Here is an 18,990-nt window from a genome sequence, read left to right on the forward strand (position 1 = left end):
TGGGGAAGTTTAGTCAGAGGGTATGTTATGTACGAGATATTTCCCAACCCCAATTTGCCAAAAATCTAATACAAAATCAGTTTAGAGACAGTGTTTGAACTCCAAAACGAGAGTCTTGCTGGAAGATTCAGAGGTGCTGCATTAGAGTCTACGCTCTTCTCTTCAACGTGACTCATTCTGAAAATACAATTTTCAGGTAATTTTGTGCTCCTTATTCATAATTTCCCTGGACTACCATGCTAAAATATGTTTGTATGTAAGTGTAAAAGCAGTAAATTTAATAACCAGCTGTTTCATCAAGTAAGATAGACCTATGCGCTCTCAATCTGACTGAAACATTTGTAAAGTAATTGGCTTGATAAATTAGTTGTTTGGAAAGGATGACTTCATTTTATATTAATTCTTAGAAAAAAATAAAATGTCATGGTTGTCTGTTTAATGTCCCTAAATGTCACGATCTCTGGCAGATAGCTTTTTATTCATTAATAAGGCAGCATTATTTTAAAAGACAGTTTTTCTCTTTTTACAGTATCTGCCTGTTTTGACTGAAACAGATTTCTGTATGTATGTATCTCCAAACTGTGCATGACAGTCTTTATCTTTTGACTCTATACAATGGTTTGTGCTCAAGCTTTAGCTGTTTCTTATGAATAATCACAAAAACGTGTCACTCCACTGCTCGCAAATACCAAATACGCATTGCTCAACTGAACACATTTTTTTATGATGTGTGATGGATTACACTGGCTCTCTCCCTCAAAATATTTGGTTGTACAGTCATTCAAGTTCTGAGCAAAATATACGCTTGTAAGACTTTGTGCTTGTGTGTAAATATTAGAATGTGTCCCTGAGGTGTGATTCAATTCTTTATTGTGAAATACTTGAGATGTCACACAGACAGTATAGCCTCACCCCAGTCCGTCTCAATTTCAGTAAACTCTCAAACTTGACATTGCAGTCTTGTGAAAACACTCTGGTACTTTCCATATACGCATAACAGTCAACAAATATGGATTTCTAGTCTTTTTGTTAGGCAAAGAGCCAGCATAAATTACACAATTACAGCTAAAAGGGTCTCTAAAAGGCGGGAGTTGGCTTTAAAGGATTCATCACAATTGTTAGATTTACTAGTGAAACACGGTAGTCTTACATGGATAAATTCCTCACATATTACAGATGGTGACAGAAAAGCATAGGCTTCATGACTTCACAACTTCTACAGCCCGTGACTCCCACTCTTAGAAATATGAGTTGACAAGAAAAAGGGCCTTTCATCTTACAGCTCACTTTCGGCCAAAAGAAAGTGTCCAAAGACAGCAGAATGGACGGAGTGGTGGAGGGAGGCTACAGGAAACAGGAGCAGCACTGGAGCGAAGAGGAGACGACACAACTGGCAGAGAAGGAGAATTGGAACAAAGACACAGATGTGAAGAAGGTTGAATCAACAGAGAGGAAAGTGGAGGAGAGGGGTCAGTGGGGGAGTAAGGCAGAGTTCCTCCTGGCCATAGTGGGCAGTGTGGTGGGCCTGGGCAATGTGTGGCGGTTCCCCTATCTCTGCTACAAGAACGGTGGAGGTATAAGTCTCTGGTATTTCGTGGACTACCTGTGTGAAAAATGTGCTATTAAAATTAGGGCTCCTTATTTGACTCTAAGAACTTAGCCAACAAATGATTGTATTTTATTGGTTTTGGATTATGTAATGTTACTGAAAATTACATGTTGTCCTCCTAGTCTGTTGAGAGCGTACTTTCGGTAGCTTTTATGGGGACAATTTTTTCCTGTCAGAATGTATTTCCAGCCATAGGCAGTTTGAAATGTTACATACATAAACATTTGTTTTAAATTAAGAATACTGGGAAAGACCAGATGTAAGGAGAGGTTTTATTTTATTAACGCTATAGGGCTCAGGTTAGGTTGCAAGATAGATGATGGTGGTGTTTTAGAAGTGATACAGTATATTTCTGTGTGTTGTGCACAGGTGCGTTCCTGGTTCCCTATCTCCTCTTTGTAGTGGCATGTGGTGTGCCTCTGTTCTTACTGGAGACTGCTGTTGGGCAGTACACCCGTCAGGGACTCGTCACATGCTGGAAGAGGCTATGCCCATTGGCTGAGGGTGAGACACGTCTTTCTTAGTGGAGGGGTAGCATGCATTCAGTTGGAAGGGAAGTGGAATCACTGATTAATCATTGCTTATGATTATGGAAATTTTAGGAAAAATACTAACCATTAATTAATACTAACCACAAGCTTTTTAAAAAATATATATATTTTTAAAAAAAAATACAATCTTACTTGTAATGTCTAAAAGAGAGTACTACTGTAATGTCTTTGAAAACAACTAGATTAATGATTCATGTGAAGGTAACCAACAGGGTAGCACCCACAAATAGCACAGGAGTAATAACTGTAATGGGAGCCAAGATGTCATTTCTGTTACCTGCTGTACTGACATCATTGTGAGCCCCGCAGGCATTGGCTATGGGGGACTGATGATCCAGCTCTACAACTGTGTGTGTTACATCATTATCCTGGCCTGGGCTCTCTTGTACCTCATGTTCTCCTTCAGCTCCAATATGCCCTGGGCCAGCTGCAGCAACACTTGGAACACAGGTACACCTCACACCTGGAGTATTGGCACACACACTATTCAAGTACACACTGATTTGAAAGTTAATTTAACTAGATCAACGATTGCTTGGCAGGTAGATAAAGAGGCAGATAAACTCTCTAGCACAGCACTGAAGCTACAGTATGTAGCAAGATGGTTTAACCAGATAGCTAATGTAATGTATAGCAAAGTAGCTAGAAAAATTGCAAGCTAGCTTTCTATAATAGCTATAACACAGCAGCTGGCAAGCTAGTCCAGCCAAGTAGCGACTTTATTTCTACAAAAGGAATATTTGTGCATTTTATTTTATTATTTATTCATTTTATTTTAGGCTTGGATGATTCATTAGTGTATATCACATTTTGCACATTTAAGTTAGAATGTTGATAGAAAATACTACCTGATTTATTGTTGTTTGAATTTATGCGGATGAGTGTCTGCCATGTTTCTCATTTGTATTTCTCTGCATTTAAGCTTGTAAGTGCATATCGGTGGTTTGACCGTTCTCTGCCTGTAACGTAAAGTTGTGGGTCATCAGCTTCAATGTTCTCTGTAAAGTCATCACTTTCACAGACCTGTTCAGATAGGGAAGTCAAGGGCACCACAAACCCCCTGCACACCCTTCCTATGGAACTGGAACACTCTAGATATGGTAGACTCTTAATTGAAGGGATTTAGAGAACAAGGGTGTATGATGCTGGTTTTGGACACAGTTGTAACCATGTCCAGATTCTTGATATACACACAGTATTGTCACAGTAACCATAACTCCTGCAAAAACTGGCTGTTCTTTATGTTTATGATATTTATATAAGCAAAACTATCATTTAATCAAAAGATTTAACCAAAAGTCACCCCGATCAGTGGCACCCACAGGACAGGTTACTTCCCCACAGAAATATTTCTTAAATCAAATTGCAATCAGCATTTCTGAAAACATTCAGTCAAGCAGTTCCACATTTTTTAAAATTTAAATCAGCCAACTGTGTGGAAGTCAGGAAAGAGACCACTGCAGCCAACTGGACCCGCCAGACCAACGCCACCTCTGCAGCCATGGAATTTTGGGAGTGAGTTCACAACACAGATCCACACAACCAAAACCACCTTTTCAATCTTTGTCAAGCGACACATGACATCAGCACCACATGTCAAAAGATATTATCGGTTGAAAAATATTGATAGTATTTAATCCCTCTCTCCATGAGTGTAACACCCATTCCTCTTATGATGTGTTCATTTGCTTTATTTTTCTATCATATCCACAGATTCATACCACTCATTCATATCTGCTCCTCTCTGAGTTTTCCATTTTGTCATCCCAATCCATGTCTCTTCTCCTTCCAGGCGTAGAGTGCTTTCTATTTCAGGGGGCATTGGGGAGGTGGGCCATGTCAGATGGGAGCTGGCACTGTGTCTCATGGCAGTTTGGGCTACCTGTTATTTCTGTATCTGGAAGGGGGTCAAGTCCACAGGCAAGGTTTGTATGAGAGTTTGTGTATAGTTATCATGGTCTGACACAAAACCATATTGAAGTCATTCTGCTTTATACTGTATATATTCAGTATATAGTGTGGTTATACTAAGTGGACTTAGACTAGAGTTATTCAAAAAACGTTTTTTCTACACTTGAGAGGAGTTTTCACTGTGTTCATATTAGAAGCATTGTAACACCTTTGGTTGTAATGTTGTTGTAGGCTATAGTTGATCAATGCTACATGTCACTATGAAATGTTATAGTTGCTAGCTACATACAGTGCTTAACATAACTTTGCCCTGTAGAATAGCACAACATTGGATGCAGCCTGAAGCAATACTAGTTCAATCATGAGTGATAAGTGTCTTCATCTTTTTAAATACTTGTAGTGTATGAGTAACTGACAGGAGGTACAAGCGTGACAATTAGCAGACTACATTTGCATTACATTTGTTAAAAGTGAGCATAGAATGGGCATAGAGTCTTTATGGAAAGATAACTAGTTAGCATGCTGGTTACATGTTAGTTTGTTCAATAGCTGTTATACAACAATTGTTTACAAACATACAAAAGTGACACTAATCCTCAGCAGTAATACAGCTGACTTCTTGCCTGAGGTAGCTATTTGTCAGTTTGTCAGCTCTTGAACAAGGAAACATTTTGTGTGCTTGCTAGCTAGCTCAATCTGAAAAAAATAGATAATTGCCAAGCTAGACCTTTTCTGCTCTTGTATATACAAAAAACATTGCTTCTTACCTTGATAGTTGCTTGGAAATGTTCATCTAAGGCAAAGGCTGGAGATCTCCAAAACACACTGGCATCTTTAGGATACAAAGTGTCAACAAGTACCATTAGAAGTGGCATGCATGAATATGGACTGGTTGCAATGATGAAGCCTCTTCTGAAGACAAACCATGAAAAGATACACCTTTAATTTGGCAAACTACATCTGAATGACTATTCTGCATTGTCTGTGTGTGGCTCTACACAGGTAGATGATAGCTAAATGTAAACTTCAATAAAGGACCCAAACCAAGTTTCCAGTGATGTAGTTGTCTTTAAGTTTATTGATTTGTTTCCATTTAAGAATTTAAGGAATTCCATTTAAGGAATTAAGAATTTTTGGATATATGTATGTTTGTATTGTCCTCGATATGTATTGATACCCCTGATGAGGTAATCCTCTCTGGCCCTGTGCTACCTATCCCAGCAGCGCAAGCATATTAATATAATGAAAAGTGTTTGTCTGTTAAGTTTGTTATTTACTAAATAAAGTCTGTTATTTACTGAAGTGTAGCTAAGAATTTAGTTCAGGCATTTGGTACAGCCATGTTATACATTCAGTTATCTTAAGATGTTGGGTGCAACTTTACAATAGAGAGCTTTACTTTTACTTTAAAGAAGACCTAAATGTATGACCTGGGTGTTACAAGATGTATTTTCTTGGGCATTTCTTGGGGTATTGTCTTGGGCAAACATCCACTGTTCAACATATACTTAGACATATAAAGTAATGTACTGTATCTCTTTCTCCAGGCGGTGTATTTCACAGCCACATTCCCATACCTGATGCTGTTGGTGTTGCTGGTTCGAGGACTGACTTTACCTGGGGCTTTTCAGGGGATAGTGTTCTACCTGTACCCTGAACCAGCCCGTCTTGCTGACCCACAGGTAGCCTACCATACCATCTCTGTCAGAGAATCTGGTCAACAAAGTTGCTCCTCATTAACATTCTCCAGTCGTACCTTTTAGTATTGAATGCCACTGATGTGCATTTTGGCTGAGTCTAATCACTGTGATCTCTGTGCAGGTGTGGCTGGAGGCTGGAGCGCAGATTTTCTTCTCTTACAGTGTTGGAGCAGGTGGTTTGACAGTACTGGGCAGCTACAATACCTACAATAACAACTGTTACAAGTGAGACCCCTCCTATCTCTGCATATTTGTGTAGATACTAGTACAGTGCAAAAGATTTTTATCAGCTCCAACCACACAAATATTGTTCAACAATTCAGTTTTTTAAATAAAAGGCTTAAGAGCAGAAAATGTGTTTTATCCATTGTCCATTATCCATTCTTTTTGAAAAAAAAAAAAAACTCAACCATGGACATCTTCATTTTGTTTCAGATTAATACATATTTTAATAATGTGTCCTGTCCATAAGAGCCCAGGTATTTTAATACAGCGATGGTTCTATTGCAGGGACTGTTGGCTGTGTCTGCTGAACAGTGGAACGAGTTTTGTGGCAGGGTTTGCAGTGTTCTCTGTGCTGGGATTCATGGCACATGAACTGGGTGTCCCCATTGAGAAGGTAGCAGAGTCAGGTATTACACATTCAGCCAAGTTTTTAATCTTTTTTTACAAAGTTTATCATCTTTTTATGAAGCAGGGAGGGCAGGGAGGAAAGGAAAATGGGAGTAAAAAAAGTAGTGCTTATATGATGCTTATATGAGTATAATGACTTATTATACTAGCTACAGATGGTGTTGTCAGTGTTGATATGTTTATCTTTTTCTGAATATATTCTGTATTTCTGCACTACTTCTCCACCTGTGACTTTTCAACAGGCCCTGGTCTGGCATTTATTGCATACCCCCAAGCAACATCCATGATGCCCTTCCCTCAGATTTGGGCTTCCTGTTTTTTCATAATGATTATTCTTCTTGGCCTGGACACCCAGGTAAAACTTCAGGTGTATTGTAGCTACCCTTAGTCTTACTTGGCTGTGTCTTGAGTCATAGATCTCTCTGCAGCTCTCTCTCTTACTCCATTATTATACATAGCACACCTATCTTCTTCCAGGAGAAACACACAGGCACCATCTAACCTGTGTTTATGAACCTTTTAACACATAAGTACGGTGGAAGCTACTTAATATTCCCTATGCTGTGTTAAATTAAGCATGGTGTGATTTTAAAAGGGTTAAAATCGGCTGCTCTGAAAATGACAATGAATGGTGATGCTAGTCTGTTTGACGTTGAAACCAGTGGTGAGTGGCAAAATGTTTTAAAAAATGACATTAAGAGATTTCTACGTGAAGTAATATGATAGTAACTTGTCTCATCTGCTCTCAAACATGCAGTACCTGCCTTTCATTCTCTCTGTTAGTTTGTGTCAGCAGAGGTGGTTATAACTTCAGTGAGTGACCTGTTTCCTGCGTTGCTGCGCAGAGTGGGAGGCAGAGAGATCTTCCTGCTGTTCTTCTGTGTTTTCTGCTTCCTAACTGGGCTGCTCATGGTCACAGAGGTGAGAGGTCATGTGGGTTCAACAGCCCAAAGCGCCACTATACAGAAACAACAGGACCACGACTGTATTCCTCCTCTCATTCAAACTCATGCCCTCCTTTGTTCTCTCTCCTCCCCTCCAGGGTGGGATGTATGCTTTCCAGCTCGTTGATTATTATGGCAGTAATGGGGTCTGCCTGGTCTCCATTGCCATATTTGAGTCATTGACCGTGGGATGGGTCTTTGGTGAGTATAAGGAAGAGTGCTGGTCAGTACAAGAGTCCGTTGGACAACCATATAGCCATACAACAATTCTTACTGTAGGTTTTTACTAAGAAACTGATGATGTTCAGATCGTCTGATCACTGAATGTTCACATTTCTTGCCTCTGTGTTGCACTGTCAGGGCCAGAAAACTTATATGATGTGATTGAAGACATGGCTGGTGTACGCCCTAACGCCCTCTTCAAATTCTGCTGGCGCTATCTCACTCCTTTAGTGTCCCTGGTGAGTCCCTGCTGATTGACAAAATTAAGCAACAGTCCTGAGAAAGAGTCTTTTGAATGATTCCACATAATGCGGTCCACAGTTGCCCAATAGGTAAAAATACCTAAAATAATGTATTTATGGCACAAATGAAGACTTAGTCCAACAATCCTGAAGTAAACTGAATTCCTTACACTCAATAAGGGAACAAATGAAAATCTTTGCTGAGACAAACTGCCCCTTCTCCCATAGTATATTTTTTAATATAAACGGACATATTAAAGATTTAAATCTTGAGGCAGCTCTTTCATAACAGAAATGGAAGGGGGATTATCACCATGGAGGGTGCCATCTCAGCTGTCTCATAAATATATATGCCATCATGTAATTCCCACATTCATACCTTTACACCATTTTGTAATGTAGATGTGTACTTAGCATAAGCACATTACTAACCACTCTCCCTGACATTCTCTCTCCTCATCAGGGTTCACTCATCTTCTACTTTGTGAAGTACAAGCCCCTTACCTTTAACCACTGGTATGTGTACCCTGACTGGGCATACACACTGGGCTGGCTAATGGCACTGTCCTCCATTGTGATGGCTCCATGCTGGGGGATTCTCAAGCTCTGCATTGCCAGAGGCACCATGAAACAGGTGAGAGCAATATATTCAAGCATTCACAAGTGAGAAAATATAATGGTTTCATTACATTACATGCATTTAGCAGACGCTCTTATCCAGAGCAACTTACAAGAACATAGCATACCCATGCAATAAACATAATGAACCAACCAAAAATAATGTACAGTAACTTGCTTTAAACCTGCAAAATCTTATTTCAGCACAGGCTTTCCTGTTAAGTAAAGAAATCAAGACTAAATCAACTCACAGGCTGAAAAGCTAAAGATGCATAAAGCATGATGTACAATTTAAAAATCACTAAATGCATGTTGTAAATGTTGTAGTACGAACTGTTTCCCACAGCGTTTGTCTAACCTGTGTCACCCTGATGATGACCTGCCCCTGACACAGAAGCACACAGCTGAACAACAGCCTGTTACTTCAGGAATGGAGATGGTAGTGATGATAACAGAGGAACCAAGTAATAATCAATGAATGTGTGAATAAGTATAAAGAAAATGAATTAGCCAAGCATGTTATTAACTTCAATAAATGAAAGGTACATTTTACAGGCAAGGTATATGCTTACAATTATCCTATCAAAACACCTTAAATATTAAAAAAGGTATTCTGAAACTATGTGTTCATGTTGGAGCGGTTGTGGTTGGGGGGGGGGGGGGGGGGTGTTGTTTTTTTTTTGTTTTTTTGAAATCTTGCAAGATCATCTTTTTTTTACTACCTTTTTTGAAATGTGCTGATGTGATTGTACCATGAAATACAGAATGCAAATCACATCAAAATAATCATTTTATGTATAATTCTGACCAGCTACCAAAGGGTTTTACAAAAATTACTAACAATTCTGCCACCTGTTCCCAGCCTTTGTATTGCATGTTGTTGATTTTAGACAATAAAATATATATCTCATGATGCATTAGGTATTCATTAGTTTCAATTGATTTGGCACATTTTAGCAAACTTAAGTCTATGTTCTCAAAAAAAGTTAACAGCCATTTAAACAAAATTTCAACCCTGCAAACAGCCAAAGTCCACTGCAAAATGCATCTATAAACATCAAATATCTTCATCAAAACTATAAACCCGTGGCACATGTTGAGGAGACCATATATTTACCTGTATTGTGTGTTTGTCTGTCTGTCTGTCTGTGTTTTTTTTTTTTTTTTTTTAATTGGATCACAATTTTGGAAATGGTGAAATGTATTTTTTACATGTTGCTTCATCCAAGTTTGTTGGGCTGTGTCCTATGTGAATTTTTTGTGTTTGTTGACCTTACAGTAAGAGGATGACCAGCCATTGATGATTCACATGAAATTACAATTTACTTCAAAAATAGACAAAACGAAGTGTAATGAACATATTTACATAATTGTGTGCTGACTGTTGAGTGACCAATTTAGCAATTAGTACTGTCTGAGCTGACTATTTTGCTAACCCACCTGACATGACAGAAATTTATCATATGACATCAGGCCAAATCTACATGCATTTTAACTTAAATGTAGATATTTGTTTGTGGTGTTTAGTAAAAAAAAAAATAGTGTTCGGTTGTGTAATTTGTGTGAAAGAAATGCAAATGTAATATAAGTTTTGCAAAAATGAAAGTTTATACCCTACAGGTTACACCCCAAACACGCCCGATCTCGGAAGCAGCGGTGCTGCATGTTTTGTAAGCGCCATCTCACTCACTCATACAATCGCTAACGGCCATACCACCCTGAACACCAGAACACCCCCGATCTCCTCCCATCTTGGAAAGTAAGCGGGGTCGCACTAGATCGCCTAGGAATGCTGGGTGTTGCACGCTGTTTTTCTCCTCTGCCGTCATTATTTCCTCAACAGCAACGCGCACTGCACAGCTCCGTGCTTGTTTGAGATTTCGTGTGCAATCACGAAAAAATAGCAGCCAGAGTCGCAAATTAGACAGATGCAGCGTGTTCTGTAAGAGCCCTCTCGCGCACGCAGATAATCATTTGTGGCAATTGCACCCTCAACATGCTGATCTCTTCCGATCTTGGAAGGTAAGCAGGGTCGGGCCTAGTTAGTACTTGGATCGGAGGCCGCCTATGCCAGGTGCTGTAAGCCTTTTTTCTCCATGGCCGTAGGGGAGCGCTAGATCCCCAAATATTAGCAGTTTTTTTTTTCCTTCATTTTCTCGACTGCAAAATGCACTGAGTCGCCTGTCTACCCTGTCCTTGAATTTCAGGAGGCACACTGTCAGTAGCACACATTAGAGAAAGACGCTCAAGAAGGTTGTCACACAGTCAGCTGTCGTGATTGTGTTGTAAGTGTTTTGGAATCATTGCGCTGAGTTCTTTCTTAGTTCAAAGTACTTGTGGCTGTACAGTGGTGACGTTATGTTTATATAATTTATATGTAACCACGTTGTTTGAGATGGTTGCAGGTGCTGCAGGGATGTAGAAATGTACTCAACACGATGCACGAAATTTGATCATAGGTTTCCAGTCACCGGCAACTCGCAGCTAGCAGACATCTCAAAGTTGCCCTATGACCCATGTATCATGACTCAAAGTTTTACATCCCAAGTTGCCAAAAGAGCCGCCAGGAGAAATGGTGTTGCAGTCGCTCCCTCGCATTCATGATTCATTTGTTGAACTCTTAACTGAACCCGCCAGCGATTTTAATCCAGGAGTTTGACCACAGCTTGGTTCTGAGTCTGCTGCCAAAGCATAGCATTGTGTTTACTGCCCCAGTCGACAATAAGTTGAATAGGAAACCTCGTTAGGTAATTAAGGTTTGCGTTTCGATCACGTTAGCGTCACAGCGAGCCGCTTCTAAGCAATAAGTGTATATTGATGGGCGTATGTTGCTAACATATCACATCTAAGCGTTCGGTGCAATCAACTATGACGTGAGACCTTGTGTGCATGTCGACAACCCAGCAATACAGACAGACTCCTGTTTCGATGTTCTCTGCTCGCTAGTTTGCCAATATGGAGCCCCTTATAGGACGTGGTCAAGGCTAACAATTTATCTAGACAGGAAGTATTTATTAGATGTTCATTAGATCCAGTATGATTCATCGTCACTAGCGTGTAGCACTGGATTAGGAAATTACAAGAAAGATTTATTTTTCAACTAATTTCTGCTCTCTTTCATTTTCCTTTCATTTCCTGTCTTCTACCATCAGTTCTGCCCTTTTTCTTCCTCCCGCCATCTGTCCACTCCTCCTCCTCCTCCTGGAACCTGTTTTGCAGTGTTATCAGTAGGAACACTGTGAAAATGAAGTGAGCCCAGGGGATGCACTCTTCTCTACATGCCTCTTCCAGGAACCTTGCCCATGTTTCCATCAGTGCCAGCAAAGACGGAGGGGCAGAATGGCTAAAACTGGAAGAAAGCAGCGCCAGCAACAGGGAAGTTCCATGAATCCAGCTGCCCTCCATAATGTGCTTCTGCAAACAACAGACCTTTGCTCCCACAGTGCAGTGGGTCTTGGAGGGCTGGGGTGGAGAGGGTGGTGGTGTGATGATATCTGAAGGGAAGGGTGGGGGTGAGGGTGGAGAGGGGAGGGTGACTTGTTAGAAGGGAGGGAGGTAACGTTTAGGGTGCAGGTGATGGTGGGGAGATGGAGAAGGATAGATGATGCTGACAATTGAGTTGTTCTGTGTATTGGTGTAGCTGGGAGAGAAGTGACAGTGAGTGTTGACAGGAGAGGAAGGCTTTTTTTTCTGGAGGGCAGAGAAAGCAGCATTTGGTTGTCTCTGAGGTTGTAATCTCTGTTTTCCTGTTTCTCCCCCATTCAGTTGTCTTCATTATCTCTCCATTCCCCTGTTTCATCACCACCTTATCCCTTCTTCCCTCTTCTCTTCCCCACTTGCCCAGATTTCAAGACCCCTTGCTTGCACTGTTACCACCAGGCGCAAGTGGATTTGCAGGTGTATATGAGACCAGGCTCCTGTAAGGCTGACCCTCAAAGCCTGGCAGTGAGTGTGTCCCCAGACCCCATCTTAGGCAACACAAATCAAGTGGATCACCAAGGAGAAGATTCCATATGCCCTACATGCTGCTATATGGCCTTTTTGACTGAGGCACAGGTCAGGATTGGGAAGGTGCCGTGGCACCTGGCCTATGCCCACACACTCTCTTTCAGCAAACAGACTCCATTTCTGGAAGTCTGAGACTCTTTGCAGCTTCAAGTTTCCTTTTTTTATATTTGTCCAACCATTTCTTGTTGTCTGGGGCGGTAGGTGGGTTTTTAAAAATGGTAAATGGACTGCATTTATATAGTGCTTTTTCTACTCATTTGAGTACTCAAAGCACAGTTATATGTGTCACATCTACCTACCAGTGGCAGAGGCTGCCATACAAGGTACCAACTGGCCACTGGGAGCATTTGGGGATTCAGTATCTTGCTCAAGCACACTTCAACACTCTGCCAGGAGGAGCCAGATTCTAACCAGGGATCTTCCAATCTCCAGTCAACTGCTCTACCTCCTGAACCACTGCCGCCCCCAAAATAAAATGCTGACTGCACATTACATTTTGGACACAAAAAGTCAGCCATTTTCACATTTCCAGCTGAATTCCCCCCCCCCCTCTTTTCTGTTTTTTATCACCATTGCAATCTCATCCGTTGTTAGTGTTTTTTCCCCTATAATGTAGTCATTGCACTTATTTTTCTAAAAAAAAAAAAATGTAATCTCTTGGTTCTTCTCAACAATTTATCTTTCTTTCATTTTCCCTCCTACACACTCACGTCTACACATACCACACATATTTTTCCTGTTTTTCAGTTTCTGTTGGAGCTTTGTCATTCTCAGTGAAAGAGACTTGCAAGGGTGTCTGGATCATCCTGAGAACACTATCCCCTCCTCCCTCTCCTTCAGCACAGTCTGGACTAAAGGCTTTTAAAAATGGTCATCAAAAACCAAGGAAAGAAACTGATAATTCTAGAAAAAGGGGGGGACTAAAAATGAAATGGAAGTCAGGAAGAAGCTGAGAACAGAAAGGAAAGAGAGAGGTTATACTGAACAGGAGGAATGTACACAGGTTTACTGTTAACATCTGACCACTGGTGTTTTTTGACTAGTTTTATGTTGGTGCTGTTACTCCCCATCCACTCCCATCTCCTGGATCAGAGCTGAAATACAGGTTAGCACCCAATAATCTGTCAGACTGTCAGTCTGACTATGGGAGGGGGGACCTGGTTTTCAGTCCAGAAGTTGCTGATTTTTTTTGCACTCATCTGATTGCCTCTAAGTTAATTCGGTTGTGAATTTACTGAGGTTGAATTTAATTTTCTAGCAGTTCTGTTAGCGCTCAGTCTGTTGTAGGTTGGGGCGGCATAAACTGACATCTGTTGTTCTTGCAACATTGCTGTTGCATTGCATTTCAGTAATGTGACATTGTGAGAACATTGTGTAGTGACCTTCTGTGTTTGCTGTGTACATTTGTATTGAATAACCTTATCTACTTCCTTGTTTGTGCGTGTTTACTATTGTGACAGAATGACTAACATTGCACAAAGGTGGATTTTCATTCTTTGGGGCACATTTCCAGAGACTATAAGTGCTGCAGGAAAGGGGGTGTGTTGAAGAAAGTTGCCACGTTGAATCAGATTTCATTGTGTGGCATTGTTGTGGCGGTTGTGCAGTAAGACTCCCCAGGTTACCCTTTTTGTAGGGTACCCTTTAATCTGTACTGTTTGGAAATGGCAAACTCTATCCTCCTTGATCAGAGTTGATTACTCACTGCTTTAATTCAGTGCCGTTTATTGAAATATGGCAAAGATACAGACTAAAATGATGTATGTTAGTTAAAGCCAGCATTGTTTTTTGCCAATCTGTTGTACTTGTGTATATCAATTTAGTATCTCTTATTTCCAAGCAGCCAAGACGTTTGCTGGTCAATGGAATTTTCTTCCAAGTGAAGATTGAAGAAAGGTGGTTGGAGTATGTGGGTTAAGTAGAGTGGGTCCAGATGGCGAATGTATGTTGTTTATTGCAAGATAAAACTTTCTAATGGGAAATAATTATAATAGGACACGGGGTTCGCTATAGGGTTGTTGATGCCCAGTACTACTGCATGTTTAGTCTGTTTGTTCTTGTATGGTTTGTACAGATCATTGTATGTACATAATTTCAATCATATCTTCCTATTTTGTAATAAACAATGAGAGTATATACGTAGTATGAAACATCGTAATTGGTTGCCTATTGTAAATTGCCATGCAGAGGGAAGCCGTGCACCATTGCTGTCTTCACCCCGCCCCCGAGCCTCGGCAGTTTCAATCAATTGAAGGTTATGTGGATAGCTGCCTGTACGCCACTTGGTTATTGTAATTTAACTCGTGTGTTCATAAAGAACTTAACGATTTTATTGCAGCTTCTCAAAGCATAGAGGTAGGTTTCGTCGACCAGACATTTAAGTCTTTTTTCGTAGACAGAAAAACAGTAAACGTGTGTTTCAAACGCTGTTGAGCCCGTTAGCTGACTACCTTGCTGTGCATTGAAAACACGTGAATAGTGTGTAACTTAGCTATCCGGCTGTGACAGATACTCGAACGGTGACAGATCACTGTTTGCTAGTGGAATACTGGGGAGTTAAGGACTAAATTACGCTAGCCTGGCGTTTCCCCTCTCGGGTGTGCTACCATGTGGTTCGGATTTTGGGGACAGATGGAAAGCAGACACCGAGGCTTACAGGCCTGTGGCTCAACTTCCGTCGCCGAAATGTTCAAGAACTTCATAGTCTTGGTTTTGTAGCACATACATCTACTAAGATACTTCCAGACGTAACAGCAGTTATGGTGTTAACATCAGATCAAGTCCGTAATTTAATTTGATCTTGTTTCTCTGATTCGGAACAACGAACGGAGCATAATTTCTAACACTCGTTCAAGATGCAGGGTACCGGCCGTCACGAGAGTAACGCAGCTCGACCCCTCTTTGGGGGCGCACTGTCGGCAGTCATCCCGCACAACGCTAGTGACATCAGGTGAATTTTTTAAGTTTGTTGCACAATACTCTTGTTTATTTGGAATTTCTTTATTTATGTATGACATGTAGCTAGCTACCGTAAGAACGAGCGTCTGTACGTAGGTTTTGAAGTTAGTAATCTCGTGTATCCATGCTCTCGAACATGAACCACCAGTAAACTGCAAGAAGTACTAGTTAAAGGGGCTGGAATTCAAAATCAAAAGTTGGACATCCACAGCTCGTGAGAAGGAACATTGCTTGTGCAACCGTATATTCAGTGTGGAAAAAAAATGTTTCAATGGATGTGTATGATAAAGCAAAAAAATTGGAGTATCATGTTTTGATTATAGACACATGGCTGACTAAATATTCACAGTGAGACATCACATCCAACAAAAGTGAATCACGTATAGTGTAGCACCATAGAATCACCTGTCAGATTTCCTTTTCATTGTCATAGTTTGCCTTTCATGTGAGTAAAGTACCCTGGGCATTATTTGTCCAAATGTGTTTCCCTTTCATCATGCTCCTGTTTCCATCCCTGTGTCATACTGCACTGTTTGAGAGTGCAGTGAGCTGAGAGAGATCCCAGACAACCAGGAAGTCTTTGCTCACAGACATACAGACCAGAGCCTCATTGTGGATCTGCTGGAGTATCAGAGTCATGTGGAAGACAGCGAAGCTGCCAGGTAGAACGGCACACCATCACATCTGTTCTTTTGTGCTGGAAGTTGCTAAATGAATGTAATGTAATGTGTTGTTACCATCCTGTCAGCAGTGGTTACATGACTTTAGTAGAGCTGTGTATGCACCTGCGGTTACTTCTGAGGTCACAGGAGTAACAAGATCATAGCCAGTCCCAAAGATGTACATGTGGGATGCACATGAAAGCTAATTGGAGATTTAGCAGCCTTATGCTAGGAACAAGCATCTTGCTTGTGTGGTGGCTGAGCTACCAAATTCTACCATAAATGTAACTGATTATAATTTGTGCCAGGCAATATATTCTTATTGCTGGGTGCATAAGGCTGTAGTGGCTCATAGTTTTCAGGAGAGATTCCCCTTTTTTTGGACAGATTGTATGACAGTAGAAATGGAAATCAAAGAACTGACAATTCTCACATATTGTTTTGCAAATGAAAAAAACAAGTGCAGTTGGGGTTTAGAAAAATTAAATTACGTTCAGCTGGTAGGCCCCAGAAAGTATCAGAGCAAGCTTCACCCAAAATCCACCCATATTCTCTCCAAGGTATCACTTTGAAGACCTGGCTGGCAGTTATGAGGCATCAAGTGCAGGGGCCTCAGTGGTGGGGAGTGTGGATCCCCTTCCGAAGCCTCAGCTTTCACTGCAGGAGTGCAGCTCTGCCTGGTTACTAACTGGTACACAGCACATCTCCAAATTCAATGAGGAGGTCAGTCTTGAATCTATATATCCTTCTCCTCAGTGCTTTATCTCAGTCCTTGCAATTCCTGATAATGAACAATGAAAAATTAGATTTGTTTTTAGGTAGATATAACCCGGGGGTCTATTTATTCTTGCAACTTGGTAATTGATTATTTTGAGACCTCTAAAGGATTGCCACACTCCACAATCAGGTTTGCCACTGCTTACTGTGCAGTAATGACCAGTAAACTTTGGCCCCCTCTGGGCCTTTGTTGAATATTCTTAACTGTCTTTGTAAACCTTTGCCATATTCTCTCCCTCCAGGCTAAGAACACAGTAAATATCCACCTGGGCCTGTTCCGTCTTCCACAGTTCTCTACCGACATCTTAGTGACCTTCAATGATCCTGTTCAAATCAAGTAAGCTTGAGGACTGATAACACAGACTCATCAGACTAATTTGCACTTAACTCCATTAATCAGATCAACTAATAAAATTTCAGTATTGCATTTGCTGTGTTTTATTCTGGAATATGATGTATTTTTATTCTGGTCCGTGTGGCAAATACATCACAAAGGGTAAATGAGTGCTACACTAAAGTAATTGGTTGATTAGTGTTCTTTTGTAGTAAATATGATTAGGTATTGGCTGCACTGTTACTGATGGATAGAGATCTCCATCTCCCTTCTAGCCCACAGAGCAGCAGTGCAGGGGTTGATGGAGTGATCACAGCCCCCTGGACAGTGCAGGACTTCCACCAGCTGCTGCAGACTCTCAGACTCCTGGACCCTGGAGTGTTTGGATAGGAGACTGCCAACCATGGACACATTGTAGATTCTGCAGATCCTTTGGAAACATTTAACCTACGAGCTGAGATTGTAGTCCGGGTTATCTGTGTGATACTCCATTGGGCATTGCTTCCTACATAAACATAATATTGGTTTCAGTTGGTTTCAGTTTACATGAACAGCGCATGAATTGCTTACCAAGGTTGTAAGTGTGTAAGCTTCTGAGGAGCCTTCTCTAAGCTGAATGAACCGAAAGTAGGTGATGAGATTGTAAAGTTCTGGAAGCTCTTTGTGGATTAACGTCATATTCAATTAGCAGTGTTTGATTTTGATACTTTAAACAATGCACTGCACGGCACCAGAGGTACACAGGTATAAAAACTCAGATAAAGTTAGTGTTTGTTCCTTGTGACTGCTTGGTGACTGGCATACTTAGCTAAAAAACATTCTCACGCAGCACATCTCACATCTTTGTACGTTAAGTTTTATTGGTAATAGACTACGCTGCTGAAAATGATGTGGGGGCATGTGTGCAACTACAGTAATTTGTATTCAGATAAGTCAATAAATAATACGTTTGTATGTAGAACAAGTAATATAAATGCCAACGCATACCCAGCAGGAAACTAACTTCTTGGGTAATACAGGCAATACATCTTTAAATACTACATTGAAATTTTACTGGCACCTTTGTTGTGGTATCCTTTTTCAGTGTGTCTGTAGATCTTTTGCAGACCAGAAGTATTTATCGGCACAAAGTTGGCTGAGTGTTAATACCTCTGTGGAATGTTACTGATGGAGCTAGTGTCAGAATCTCACTGTCAGGCTTCAGACAGAACACCCAAACATACATATTATTCAGTTATTTATTTTAAATGACTGAATAATATGTATGTACTGTTAAGTACTGATCTGTATATTATACATTAGTGTTTATTTTTATTTTTATGGTGATGAGTATTTTGTAATATTATAAGTTATGTTTTTCTAGGGAGAGTGTAAATGCCAAATTTGCAATACCAGATACCAAATTTTTCTGCAGATGGTGAATTATATTTGTTCGGATGTTTTATAATAATAGTATTTTAATGCATCTACACATACATAATTTGCTGTTGCTGTTTCAGTAGATTTGGGTCTTGCATTTTAACTATATCATGTTACATCAGACATTATTTTACAAAAACTTTAATATGATACGCCATCCATGTGTATTTGTTTGAAACATTCTAAACAGATGGTGTACTTACTATGAGGGCATGGTACTCTTTTATAGATATATGGCTACAAAAACTTAACTGGATATGATGTGTCCACAAATGTGGCATACTGGGAAAGATTGGAAATAACACTGGGCTGAGAAAATTAACTCTTTTTGCCCATTGTCACAGGTTACCCTGGAAACAAGGCTAACCCTCTTCTTACCTTCATGTGTAACTCCCTTAATAT

At 40.5% G+C, this 18,990-nt stretch overlaps 2 protein-coding genes across 2 annotated transcripts; both read left to right on the forward strand.

Annotated features, from left to right (window-relative positions):
• The first annotated feature begins 1,321 nt into the window (after positions 1-1,321).
• On the forward strand, positions 1,322-12,570 carry LOC118774520 (sodium- and chloride-dependent GABA transporter 2-like). Its single transcript, XM_036523866.1, has 15 exons — positions 1,322-1,574; positions 1,979-2,113; positions 2,470-2,610; positions 3,588-3,675; positions 3,953-4,085; positions 5,619-5,753; positions 5,893-5,996; positions 6,282-6,403; positions 6,647-6,759; positions 7,188-7,325; positions 7,447-7,549; positions 7,709-7,809; positions 8,276-8,446; positions 8,777-8,894; positions 12,275-12,570. Exons 1-15 carry the CDS (start codon positions 1,322-1,324, stop codon positions 12,568-12,570), a joined length of 2,151 nt encoding a protein of 716 aa, XP_036379759.1.
• Positions 12,571-14,640: 2,070 nt separating this feature from the next.
• rangrf (RAN guanine nucleotide release factor) lies at positions 14,641-18,378 on the forward strand. Its single transcript, XM_036525285.1, has 6 exons — positions 14,641-14,793; positions 15,294-15,388; positions 15,942-16,058; positions 16,619-16,781; positions 17,078-17,172; positions 17,445-18,378. Exons 2-6 carry the CDS (start codon positions 15,294-15,296, stop codon positions 17,557-17,559), a joined length of 585 nt encoding a protein of 194 aa, XP_036381178.1. The 5' UTR covers positions 14,641-14,793; the 3' UTR covers positions 17,560-18,378.
• Positions 18,379-18,990: the final 612 nt, after the last annotated feature.

Source organism: Megalops cyprinoides, chromosome 3, assembly GCF_013368585.1.
Source record: "Megalops cyprinoides isolate fMegCyp1 chromosome 3, fMegCyp1.pri, whole genome shotgun sequence".
Classification (NCBI taxonomy): Eukaryota; Metazoa; Chordata; class Actinopteri; order Elopiformes; family Megalopidae; genus Megalops; species Megalops cyprinoides.

Excerpts from the sequence above, each read along its gene's own strand:
- LOC118774520 (XM_036523866.1), top strand. The coding sequence starts at position 1,322 with ATGGACGGAGTGGTGGAGGGAGGCTACAGGAAACAGGAGCAGCACTGG. Across the intron at positions 1,575-1,978 it reads CTGCTACAAGAACGGTGGAG|GTGCGTTCCTGGTTCCCTAT; the intron begins GTATAAGTCTCT and ends TGTTGTGCACAG. Across the intron at positions 7,326-7,446 it reads GGCTGCTCATGGTCACAGAG|GGTGGGATGTATGCTTTCCA; the intron begins GTGAGAGGTCAT and ends CCTCCCCTCCAG.
- rangrf (XM_036525285.1), top strand. The coding sequence starts at position 15,294 with ATGCAGGGTACCGGCCGTCACGAGAGTAACGCAGCTCGACCCCTCTTT. Across the intron at positions 16,782-17,077 it reads TCTCCAAATTCAATGAGGAG|GCTAAGAACACAGTAAATAT; the intron begins GTCAGTCTTGAA and ends CTCTCCCTCCAG. Across the intron at positions 17,173-17,444 it reads AATGATCCTGTTCAAATCAA|CCCACAGAGCAGCAGTGCAG; the intron begins GTAAGCTTGAGG and ends TCTCCCTTCTAG.